The 12,628-nt window shown below is 43.2% G+C and overlaps 1 protein-coding gene across 2 annotated transcripts in view; it reads right to left on the bottom strand.

The window, feature by feature from the left end:
• Positions 1-12,628, bottom strand: part of ptprq (protein tyrosine phosphatase receptor type Q) — a 44,129-nt gene that overhangs the window by 15,203 nt on the left and 16,298 nt on the right. The window contains exons 22-43 of one of the 2 annotated variants that reach the window (XM_087843101.1): positions 12,419-12,488; positions 12,100-12,299; positions 11,688-11,916; positions 11,464-11,592; positions 11,220-11,366; positions 10,876-11,033; positions 9,945-10,461; positions 9,650-9,811; positions 9,357-9,536; positions 9,151-9,258; positions 8,139-8,420; positions 7,750-8,031; positions 7,186-7,306; positions 6,958-7,112; positions 6,686-6,831; positions 5,014-5,185; positions 3,409-3,729; positions 3,044-3,319; positions 2,803-2,954; positions 2,412-2,553; positions 566-841; positions 118-486 (exon numbers count right to left, since the gene is read on the bottom strand). In XM_087843101.1, the coding sequence (XP_087699227.1) occupies positions 118-486; positions 566-841; positions 2,412-2,553; positions 2,803-2,954; positions 3,044-3,319; positions 3,409-3,729; positions 5,014-5,185; positions 6,686-6,831; positions 6,958-7,112; positions 7,186-7,306; positions 7,750-8,031; positions 8,139-8,420; positions 9,151-9,258; positions 9,357-9,536; positions 9,650-9,811; positions 9,945-10,461; positions 10,876-11,033; positions 11,220-11,366; positions 11,464-11,592; positions 11,688-11,916; positions 12,100-12,299; positions 12,419-12,488 (4,594 nt within the window). The remainder of the gene's footprint in view (positions 1-117; positions 487-565; positions 842-2,411; positions 2,554-2,802; positions 2,955-3,043; positions 3,320-3,408; positions 3,730-5,013; positions 5,186-6,685; positions 6,832-6,957; positions 7,113-7,185; positions 7,307-7,749; positions 8,032-8,138; positions 8,421-9,150; positions 9,259-9,356; positions 9,537-9,649; positions 9,812-9,944; positions 10,462-10,875; positions 11,034-11,219; positions 11,367-11,463; positions 11,593-11,687; positions 11,917-12,099; positions 12,300-12,418; positions 12,489-12,628) is intronic. The other variant, XM_087843102.1, reaches the window with a different exon arrangement.

Consider the following 12,628-nt stretch of genomic DNA (forward strand, 5'->3'; position numbering starts at 1 on the left):
TCTGAAAACAAATAAGTAATTATTTGTCAAATATTGGTCATGAAGGTCTGACTAAGCGGGAAATCTCTCTGGCTATCTGGCAACACAAAAAGGTCATGTCGTCAATGTCATTCCTACTTCCTGCCATGGTGCGTTTATATTTCCACTGTGTATAGTCTCCGACTCCAGCGTTGGTCACGGCAGCAACTTTGAAGCGGTAGTATCTGTATTTGGCCACGGGATGGATTGTGAAGCTTTGTTCCTGTTCCGCATCTGAAGCATTTATCGACACTGTCACTTTATGTTCAATGCAAAGCAGGGCCAGGTCGTCCTTCGGGGTTGACTGAGCTTTAACTGATATGCTTGATTCACAGTTAGCTGAAATCAGCTGTGCAATGATGTGATACTCTTTAAGCAGGCCTGGAACAGAATGTGGTGGAGCCCACTGAAGTGTCACATTGTTAGGTGTGACCTGAGAGATGGTGAGGAATCGAGGGGCAGCAGGAACTGTCAGGAGACAACAAGGTTTAATCAATTATTCACTTGTGGTGGTTATGCAAAATGCAGTACAAGAAGATTTGACTACCTGATTCTGAAAGGGTGGAAGCTGTACAGTTTAATCTGTCTCCTGGTCCTGCAGAGTTTACAGCAGCTACAGAGAGAGCATATTCCTGGTCTGGCGACAGCCCAGTCACTGTGTACTCTGGTGTATGGGCCTCATGTTTATAGGACTGCTGGTCTACCTCCAATTGAATCTCATAAAAAATGATCTGCCCATTAGGATTGGCAGGAATTTCCCAAGACAACAGAATTGAATCCCAGCTCAATCCTGAGCAAGACAGATTCCCTACAGCGTCAGACACTGCAGACAGAGAAAGACACAAGATAGTGATGTTGTTAACCCAAGTCTTAGCTTTCAGTTGATTTCCTTACTAAAGAACCTCACGAGATTAACTGTTTATTATTTCATTTAACTTAAAAAGGTTGCAGGTTTTTGTACAGAACACTGACACTTATTACTAACGTGCAAATATCTGTATTGACTAACTGCATCTTTTTTCTTCACTATTAAAGATCTAGAAACATACTTGGTCCAAAAAAAGCGACACTACACGACACAACAAATCAAACATGTCTAATTATCACATTTCATTTATTATTTTAGTTTCTGTTTGGTAGAATAGCCAGAATTCTTGTTCCAATTTAACCCATTAACTTCATTAGACGTAGGTTCTGGTCTAGAGACCCCAAAGATCCATAACCAGGGGTCTTGGAAAAGTTTTCTTCCCCGTAAGTGGTCCTTGGCCCCAAAAAGTAAAGAAAATCCTACAGATTTAAAGGCCGAAAGCTGTTCTTAAGATGCCATCTGATGAATCCAGGGCTTTATTCTTTTGTTCACTACCCAGAGCTCATGACCATAAGTAATGGTAGGAATGTAGATCAACTATACACTCTCTCCTCACTTGTGAACAGGACCCTGAGATGCTTAAACTCCGCCACTTGGGGTGGAGTCCCAGACCCGCTAGTCACTCCACCCTTTTCCAACTGACTACCACGGTCTCAGACATAGAGTTGCTGATTCTCATTGGAGCCGCTTCACACTTGGCTTCAAACCATCTTACAGCATGCTGGAGGGGCCCACATGATGAGCCCCAAAGAACCACATCATCTGCAAAGAGCAGAGATGCAATTCTGAGGCCAATAAAGTGGAAACCCTTTGCAATTTGGCCATTTCCAGAATTTCTATCCATCCCTTTCATGAAAGTTATAAACAGAATTGGTAAGAAAGATGAGTCCTGGTTGTAAAGGCAATGAGCTACTGGACAGAGTCTCCTCTTCAGCTCTCTGACTTAGACCTTTGGTGAGAGACTGAGGAATGTATTCCTTCTGAAACTAAGGACCACCACCCTGATCTGCCAATCCAGAGGCACTGTGTCTAACATCCATGTGATGCTGCAGAGGCAATCTCAACCAAGACAGCCTTACAACATCCAGGACGAATTACATCCATCCAGGGGCTTGGCCACTGGACAGTTTTTGACTACTTCAGTGACCTCAGCCACAGTGATGGGCAAGTCACTAGACTCTGCTTCCACTACACCGTGTCACTGAGATTGAGAAGGTACTTAAAGCATTCTTTCTACTTCATGACTATCCTCAGGCAAGGTTAGCAGCACTCCATCTCCACTGTATACAAGAAGCTGGGTCCCCTTCCTGAGTCGCCTAACGGGTTGCCAGAATTGCCCCAAGGCCTATTGAAAGTCTCGCTGTATGGCCTCATTTTCTTTTTGCTACTTCTACAGTCACACTCCACTTGGCATCCTGATACAAATCTTATCATCCCAAAAAAACATTCCAAGTCTCTAATTGAGAAAGGAAACCTATATCTGTGTTTACATGTGTCCCTTGTTTGTATACAGTGTATATTTTACCTGACTCATTGGTTGTGAAGGACACAGGGCTGCTGAACTGATTCCCATGGCCCACTCTGGTGAAACTGTTCACACTGATTTCATAGGAGCTGTGGGGCTTGAAGCCTGCGAGATACTCTGTGGTTGATGAACCAGAGGAATTCTGCATTTGTTCCCAGACAAACAAACAAACACACAGAAAATACATACGATATTAAATCTGACTGCTGGAGTGGATAATATGTCTATATCAGCACATATGTGATGGTGAGTTTAAGTATCATGTTACTGCTCAGTAGCATCTGGAGTGTGAAATTAGCTGTGTACTCTTACTGAGTGGGTCCTTGGAGTATGTGTAGGTGTGTGTTATTGTTGTTGTGAGGCTGCTTTCAGTGTGTGAAATTAACAGTACCCGATGTGTGACGGTTTGTGTGATGAGGTCTTGGATCCGAAATCCGTACTTTATCACCACTCCGTTGGGCTCTAGAGGAGGCTCCCAGCTCAGCCACACAGAGACTGCCGTGTGGTTATATATAGTCAGGTTACGGGGAGGAGAGGTGGGACCTGGATCATAAAGTTGGGCAGATAGAGAAGAGAATATTAAGTTTCTGCCATCCCACTATAATCATTTAAACTCTTTTTTTCAAACTAACCGCTTTCATCGCTGTGCAGCTGCAGCAGCAGACTAGGCCCCGAGCCTTTACGAGTTGCGGCCGTAATTGTGAGATTGTAAGCTGTGTATGGAAGTAGGTTAGTAAAGACGAACGAGGTGTTGGGGGTATGCGTTGTGTCGGTGCCCTCCGGGCCAACAAGAATCAGGGTGTACTCTGTTATCTCCCCATTGGCCTCCAGAGGGCGTTGCCAGACCACACCGAAGGAAGACGAAGACAGGTTCCTGGTGGACACCAACAATGGAGCAGAACTAGGAACTAAAGGGAAACACACCCGCACACATGTCAGTGCCACAACAAATGCATAAAGACATATTGCATGGGTGAATATCTGTGAATAAACTCACTGTCATCATCCGTTCTCAGGTACATTGTCCTTGTATGGTTGTAGGCAGGGCCAGCAGTAGTTGCTGGGGTAACAGTCAGCACATAAGGGAAATATTTCCTGAGTTTGGTGAACAGGAAGATGTTGTCAGTTGTGGTGTGCTTTATGGTCTTGTTGACAGCTGGAGCCTTTTGGTTGGAGATGTTTGGAACGATGCCTGCCTCCTGTAAGGTGAGCAGGTAGTAGGGGCGTCCGTTTGGCTCCAGAGGAGGGTCCCAGCTCACTATGATTACCGTGGAGCTGAAGATCTGTGCCGTCAAGTTTTGGACCGAGTCACCTGGCACTAAAGAATGAGACAAGAAGAATAGTGTTACTATTATTAATCTCCACTGGCACGAGTGATTGAAACTCTATGCCCTTACTGTGAGTTTACGTTTGAATGCGGAATCAAATTGGGCATCAATCAATGCCCTGAGACTTAAAAATGAAGTCATCATAATGATCATCATCATCATCAACTTTCAGGGTGATTGTAATTAGCAAAAAAATAGCACATCAAGAACAATACAGCATAACATTAATTTGGCAGCACAGGAACAGAGGAACAAAGCAAAATCAAACAGTAAAAATACACAAAACAATGCATGATTAACAAGACTTCATTTTGAAATACAGAGGCACTTGGGAAAGAAATTTACAAACTGAAAATTAAGGAATGAAAGGGAGAGAGATGAAGTGATACTCATCCTGCTTATGGTGTCAGGTCCTCTAGAAAGAGTAAAGAGAAAAAAAGGGGTGGGGAGATAGATGAAGGAGACAGAGGACAGAAAAAAACAGAGAGATCTGCAAGATGAATGAGTGGATGTTAGGGGCCGGATGTGTGTGAGGGTCTGAGCCCAGGGGAGTGAACCCCTGCTGGGCTTAGCTGTGCGGGAGAGACAAGGTGCCCTGGAGGTCCGGCGACTGGCTGAGAGTGGAGCAGCTAGAGCATAGGCAGAGATACAGAGTCAGTGTGAGCAGTGATTATTCAGAGGCACAGAATACACGACAAGCAAAATTGAACAAAACAAAAAGTGCCAAAATGCAGTCAGTTTGTGAATAAGTCCGTAGTTGCTGTCTGCACCGTTTTTTTTGAAAATCACATAAAAACAAAGAGCTTTAAAAGACTAAAATACTAAAATGCAACAAAATATTTGCATATGCATGAATGCAAATTCAAGGACTGTAGTGTGAACTAATATGAACTTCCTCAAAGCTCATCAAACTCAGTTGAATCTCTGTGCCAACAAATTTTAAGTGTTTCTGCGTTTCTCCCTTTTTAATAATCCCTAACATTTTTCATCATGCTGTCATAACTGGCTGTCTTCAAAGCGCAGTGTCACAGGTGGTCATTTTTTTTTAATCTCCTTTCACAGATACTGAAAGCTATTTTCAATCACAGCGTTTTTATGTAATTTTTTTTTCAAGTTGAAGAGCTCTGAAAAAAAGAGTGCAGACCTGCCCTCCGGTGAGACTCTTAATCATCGCATGCAATTATTATCCAGCCTCCCGAGTAGTAGTTTATGTGTATGTGTATTTACTTTATCCTCGTTTATACTGCGTTTGTGTGTGCGTGTGTCTGACTGACCGTCCACTGGTAATAACAGGATTAAGGGCTCGGAATGGACCCCTCCATCACCCTGCACAGTGCTGGATGCCATCCACAAGGTGTAGTTATTGCCCCCAATCAGCCCAGTCAGAGTGTAGGAGAGACGTGAGTTAGGAGAGGTGTGGGAATATAAGTCTGAAACAGGAACTGTCTGTGGAGAAAAAGATGTGTAAGGCTTAATTTCACAGCCTGAAAAATGCATTTCAGTGAGAGCAAAATATATACTGTTACAAATCAGGCGCAATACATTTCATCAGGAAGCAAGTTCGCCCTGCATTTTTTCACTTTTTGGCTACTGTTTACATGGGCAGTGGAATGACCTGTAAGCACAGCTATCATTCAGTTCACATTTTTTACACATTCCAGGACAAATTCATGTAATTGTTAAAAAATACCATGAAACACGTATTACTTAAACATTTTTGTAGCCTAACTTGTGGAGAATGTTTGTGACTGATAGTGTCCTAAAACATCTGAGAGTACAAGAGCAGTGAGAAGGTGGAAGAGAGCCTGGAGAGGTGGAGCTATGGACTGGAAAGAAGTGGAATGGGAGTCACTAGAAGCAAGACAGATAATGTGTGATGTGTGAATGAGAGGGAGACGGGTGGAAACGAATAGTGATGGTGGATGGATTTAAATACCTGAGGTTAACCATTCAAAGTAATGGACAGTGTACAAGAAAGGTGAAGAAAAGTGTGTATGCAGGGTAGAGTGAAGACGAGTATCAAGGGTGATGTGTGACAAAAGGATAACAGCAAGAGGGAAAGGAAAGGTTTACATCATGCTAGTGAGACCTGCTATGATGTTGGTTTGGAGACGGCGGTACTGACAAAAGGACAGGAGGTGAAGCTGGAGGTGGCAGAGTTGAAGATGTTATGATGTTCGATGTGAGTGATGAGAAGAGACTTGATTAGAAATGAGTACAACAGAGGTACAGCTGAGCAGTTTGGAAAGAGTCAGAGGGGCAAGGCTGAGATGGTCTGGACATGTGCAGAAGAAGGATACTGGACAAAGGAGGCAGGAGGAAAAGAGGAAGACCATAAAGAAGCTTTGTGGATGTGTGACAGAGGACATGCAGAGGGCTGATGTGGCAGAGGCGGTTGTTAGTGATGAGGTGAGATGGAGGCAGATTAATTGGCAGCTGCAACTCCAAAAGGAGCAAGCCAAAAGAACAAGAAAAAGAAGAAATCTTTCAAAATATATCTTTATATTTTGAAAAGAAAATGTCTTGACTTCATTATTTTATCCCGTTAGGCCCCAAAAACATATTTTGTGAGGTTACAGCGACCTTTAAACACTAAATTCAGTTCATCCCTGCAAAATATCACAGTGACATGAATGGTTACAGATATAAGCCCCACACTTTGAAAAAAGAAACCCTATTAAAGATAAAGATAAACTTAAGAGACAATGTGTTTATGAGCTTGAGCCAAAGGATGGACAGACAACCTAAAAAATAATCCATAAATACATTCTCTTTCCTTATCACTCAATCTGTCCTTATCAGGGTCGTGCGGGGGGAGGGTGTGTGTGTGTGTGTGTGTGTGCTGGAGCTAAAATGCTATAAAGGACTTTGCAGTGATTACTACATTCAGCACCTTTCATCCAACTTATTGACTCAATTAATCTGTCTTCAGTATTTTTGTCTCACCTTCTCAGTCACAATGTTGTTAAATGAGTAGTAAATAGTGTAGTGTACAATGATCCCGTTGGGTTCAGTGGGTGGATACCACATCAAGGTAACAGAGGAGGCGTCTGCATTAACAATAGTCACATTCTGCGGGGGGTCAAATGGCTCTGAAAGGAGACAGTTTAAAAGGTCAAAAACTCAAGTTGTGCGATAAAACATCACTTAAGAGGAAATGTTATTTTTTATGTGAGGATAACACGATAATGTTTAAAGATTGCTGATGTATCCAGCACCTGCATCAGTTGTGGTAAAGCTGATGTAGATCAGCACTCCTCCATCTCCTAGTTTGGTCCAGCTGGAGACAGAGGCATTGTAGCGACTCTCTGAGTCCACGTTAATAACCACCGAAGTCTTTGTCACATTCTGCCACAGGTCAGTTGTTTCATTCCTAACACATAGACGCTGCATTATTTGTGTTTTCTTTTAAGGTTTTTAGATGGAAGTAGAGTTCAAAACCTTACCAGACTCTGACAACGTAGTAGAGTATGTCTGAATTGGCCTCGAGTGGTGGCTGCCATGATAACTCTACCTCAAAGTCTGACAACTTCCTGGCATGGAGAAACTGAGGAGGTGTGCCTGGAGCTGAGACGCACGAGAAAGACTTTCCAATAACGTAGCACAAACATGCATTGGTGGTGAACTTACAAGTAAACGGGAATCAATTTATAAAATGTTTATCGTTGTGGAAGTCAGGGACTCAAAAGGCACACAGGAAGACACTAGAAAAAAATAGAACATTTCCCTGAAAAGAAAAAACTGATTAGTTGTAATGAATCTGTTGTTTGCGCTTCCCAGTCGTGGTGGAAAACACGAGTGTCACGTGGCATCGGGTATCTGTGATGTAACATCATTAGCATGAGCTGAAACAGAGACGTGAGGAGGAAAAGACTAGAGGAAAGTCAGATTTAATCAGATGCCCTTCGAACTTGTCAGCCTGTGATGATGTAATGGTGGAGTTTCCTGCAACTGAAAAGAACACCCACACCACCCCCATTGTTTTCTCTTGTCAGTCACGCCCCTCTCACCATCCTCAAGTGTTGTGATGTTGAGCGGCTCGCTGCTGTAGTTTCCCGCTCCGACTCCTGTGTGTGCTTGAACTACGACGCGGTAGTGTGCGTACTTCCTCAGATGCGTGATGTGGATGTAGTTGGTCCGCGAGGTCAGGTTCAGGTAGTGACTGGAGTTCCAAATCTCTAAGCTGTAGTGAATAATGACGCCGTTAGGCAGCAGAGGAGGCATCCACGTCACATTCACCTCACTGGGACTAACTGATTCATAGGAGAGCCCATATGGAGGACTGCCCGGGACTGGAGAAGGAATAAAACATCATAACGTGTTGGTTAAACTGTTGGTATTCACTCTAAAGCATTTCATATGCATGTATCTGTGAAGGTGGGCACATCCTTCAACGCACCATCTTCTCCAGATAGCAGGTATAAAGTGTCTGATGTCTGGTTGCCATTTCCGTAACGCGTGTACGCGCTCACAGACACATTGTAAAAGGAGAATGGTTTCAGACTGAACAGGGTGACTTTGTTAGAAGACGTGTTCACCAGCGCAGAGTAGGATTCATTCTCATACAGGACCTCATACTGCTGGATCGCCCCATTAGCTTTCTCTGGTGCAGACCAGGCTATTGTGGCAGTAGAGGGGGTGGTGTTTACCACAGTGAGGTTTACAGGAGGGGAGTCGGGCTCTAAGAGGGAGAAGAAAAAAAACAGAGAACTTGTCAGTATTTACAGTAGGTAGTTAATAAAAAAGTTACATTTTCAAGCAATGTATAAAGAATACAGTAATAGTCATTATGCAAACTTCATGATTAATTAATTTAAAAAACTTAATACTGGATATTCATTAATCATTGGTAACATATAGTTAATCCAAGCATTATAAACAGAATTCATGCAAAGTTTAGATTTTTGCATTTGCACATACAGGCAGCACGATGCTAAAGTTCTGCAACCAGCAAAAATAAACCACATTCTTGACTTAAATTTGGCCGACCCTCCATTCAAGCTCATCTCCTTGTGCACCTCCTGAATGCTTCCAGTTCGGCTGCATTCACACGTCTGCCTCAAACTTGCTGTGAGAGCAGGAATGAGCTTCTGCATCAAACTGAATGAGCAGTTAATGAGAGTTCAGAAGCACAAGGAAGAAAAATCTGTTGTTTTTTTAAATTCTACATTCATCGCACATTTTATTTTTTAAAATGCAGTTTTGTTTTGTTTTTTCAATTTATGCCAAGCGGTCAGGAACGGGCCCTCGAGGGACCGACTGAAAAGTAGCAGCTCTGCAGGAAGACCTTGAAGGAGATATCGGCCAAATTGTATTCAGGTAAGGATTTTTATTTTTATGGGAAAAGTTACAGAAATGTATGATGGCATCTTGTATTTGTGAATGTATAAACTCAAAAGTCCAACACGTACCATCCTCTAAAGTGAAAACAAAAATGTCATCTTCCTCAGAAAGTGAGCTCTCCCCCACAACTGTGGATGCAGCTACACGAAGCTTATAAGGAGTGTACTTGTCCAGATCTATACATAACAAGAGGGAAAAGTGACACTTTACATTGTAGTGGCAGTTATACTTAACGGCTTAAGAAAATGTCAGCTGAAGAGAATGAACACGCTACCTGTTATCAATATGCTCGTAGTGTTAGTAACCCATTTCAGGCCTTGATTACTGGGCAGTTTGAGACCATAAACAGTGTAATGTGTGATCCGCCCATTGGGATTGATGGGTGGGGTCCAGCTCACTAGAATGGAGGTAGAGCTGATATTCTGATAGGATACCTCAAGCACGGAGCTAGGGACTGAAAGATACAGACACACAAGATGTTAGAATTGGGCACCTTTAACAGCTCTATTAACCTTTTTTCTTGTTTATATTTATTACAATTATTAAACGTGTACCATAAGCACCCACCCTGCTCCCTGGTCTTCTCTGTGATATCTGCAGCAGGGCCCTCTCCTACAGTGGTGGAAGCAGTGACCCTGAATGTATACTCAGTGAAGGGAACTAGATCTGACACCAAGTAGGACAACTCCTCAGACAGAACGTCCATTACCTCCTGTTTCACTGTTACCCCTGCAGATTCATGCAGACACACGCACAGAGGATTTATGAATAGTCAAGGTTTTTTTTAATAATAATTCTGGTTAAAGCGAAGCAAAGCAAAGCAATGTTAAAAAAATGCAGCGTTTACAGTTAGCTCTCCCACCTGTGGTACCAGACACAGCACCGCTGCGTGTTGAAAAGTGTTCTGTAATTGAAGCATCAAGTGTAGACAAGCGAAGCTGGCCTGGGGTCAGGGCCAAGGGGGCAGAGCCTGAGGTCAGTTCCCCGGCATGTAATTGCTTCGTAAGCCAGGGTGGAAGTGTAACAGATGGCACAGAGGTAAGAGAAAGTGCAGACGTTCCAGAGACTGCAGAGTCAGAAGACTGCATATTTGGGTTGTCAGAGCGTGAGGCAGTGTCATAATCAGGGCTGGGCCTGTTGGTGGCCATGGGGTCAGCGGTTGGCTGAGCATTCGTGTTAGTGATGTAATCAGTGCTTCTAAGTCCAGAGTGTGTGAAACTGGAAGCAGTAGCACTAGTGTGCAGCGTGCGGTCTGAAATAGTAGCTGTAAAAGTTGGTGGAGATGTGATCAGACCAAGCTCAGCAGCTCTTTTATGCCTCCTTGAACTGTTATGGACATCAGGTGGACGTGTTTCATTTTCATAAAAACCAGTTGTATTCTGAAAGGAGACAAAAAAAAAAAAACACCTTATATATGGATATATGAGACTCATCAGCCCTTAATGTAATTTCTAATAAAATCAGTAAGCATCAGTAGATAGCACTCATTATTAAAGGGGCTCCGATATAAAGTAGGTGTTTTTTTTTTAAATTATTCCTATAATAGGATACAGCAGCACACAGTCCAATGTAATCCACCAGACTAGTGGTTTAAAAAAGCCTATAATCCACTGTAGACTATTGCAGAGTGTTGCTGAACCATATTGATCTTTGAGAGTGTAGTGGTCTTACATCCGACCGTAAAACGACGACAGTGTATCATCAGCTGTAATGGATTGTACAAGTATTCATGACACAGCAACATATCACATGCTGGAAGCATAGAGCGGTAGAGATAATATCATCTGGCTTACTGCTGTCATCGTGATGTTCTGGACCAGAGTTTCCTCAACCAGCACCAGGAGTCTGTATTGGATTATGGGACCGTTGGGCTGGGCAGGGCTTTTCCAACTTACACGAATTGAAACTGAATCCTCAGCAATTGCCATCAGGTGCTGCACTGCACTGGGTGCTATCCTCACAAACACACACACACGCACATAGATAAACAGAAGCACAAAAACTAAATTTGCTCTTGTATTTTGTATGTATTTATTTTATTTGCTACCAATGTGTGCGTCTGTACTAAAAGTGAAACTACACTAAGCTAACTAAACTGAACTTTTTCATTTATACTTCAATCGTGTAACTGTCTCACCTTCCGCAGGTGTAACGATGTCTCCCTTCGCTGCAGGACCCACCTCACCAGCTGCTTTTGCTCGGACGGCTACTATGTACCTCGTGTAGGGTTTCAAACCGGTAAAAGCAAAACGGGTATCTCCTGTGCTGTTCTCATATATAAAACCTTCAAAAAAAACAGAACGAAATTTAAAACTGCATTGATTTTTGCGTGTATTATGTGTGCATGTAGCTGTGTTTGCTCTGAGTCAACATTTATCCACCTGTGGGTCCATAAAGGTAGAGTACGTAGGAGAACTTTCCTGTCGTGATGCTGGGAGGGTTCCAGGACACAGAGAATGATCGAGACGTCATGCTGAATACAGAGAAGTTTTGTGGCGGGTCTTCTGGAGCTGCACAAGCAGGAATATTTGTTTTCATACCTCAGTGCTAATATGAATACGAGTTTAATTAGTGCTAAAGTGTTTTCACGCTTCTTTTTCCACACCTGATTCTGGCATGCGAACCATAGTGGAGGCTATCTGTCCCTCTCCTTCAGAGGTGAAGGCGGACACCTCAAATAGATAGGCAATATAAGGTCGTAGCTGATCAACTCCTACTGATATGGGTACGTTCCAAGAGGCTGCAGGGGGCACAGCAGAGAGGGTGATGGGTGGCGATGATGCTGTTATCTCCAAGGGACTGAGAGTCGCACTGGACAGGATATCGGCTGCATCCTAGACACATGAAATCATGCGGGATAAAAAGAGAGAGTGCATTTAAGAAAAAAAGGAAAGAGAAAAGACGGTCGGCCTTGTGCATTTGTGCTATGTATCATCTTGACAGGAAAGTAGTATAGAACAAAAACACTTGGCAATAAAAGCACAGTTTAGAAGGAGGGTGAAGGAAAAACACAGTACATTGCAGTGAGGCAGGGCTACAGTCATGATGTCCACTGCATTGACCTCCAGCAAACGGACAATCTGCCCAGTACGAGCAAATCTGGCCTTGACGGCGAACTTTGTGATGAGGCCATTGATGCGGTGTGGCAAGAACCAGGTGAGGACGACGAAGGTGTGGTTATGAGCGTACGCTGTGAGATTGGTCACCAGGCCAGGGGCTGCAGGATGTGAATACACATGCAAATTCAGTGAAATATACATGCACAAGTTATTTTTTTATGATGTTGAGACGCTTGGATCGGAGTGCAAGGCTGTGTGCTTGTGCACGAATACCCACGGGACTCTGCTGTCTTTATGTATAAAGATTTGCTGAATGCTCCTACTCCAAATGGAGATATAGCTGCTACCTAAAGAGAAACAGAGAGAGAGAGAGGAAGTGTTGGTAGGCATAATGATTAATTCATGTTCCTGTCAGTTATCATCTCCCAGTCATGTGCTAATCTCAGGCTGCTGGAACAAGCTGCCGTAGCAGAGTTGATTCAGAGAT

The sequence above is a fragment of the Neolamprologus brichardi genome, chromosome 7, assembly GCF_056152115.1.
Source record: "Neolamprologus brichardi isolate AB-2024 chromosome 7, ASM5615211v1, whole genome shotgun sequence".
Lineage (NCBI taxonomy): Eukaryota > Metazoa > Chordata > Actinopteri > Cichliformes > Cichlidae > Neolamprologus > Neolamprologus brichardi.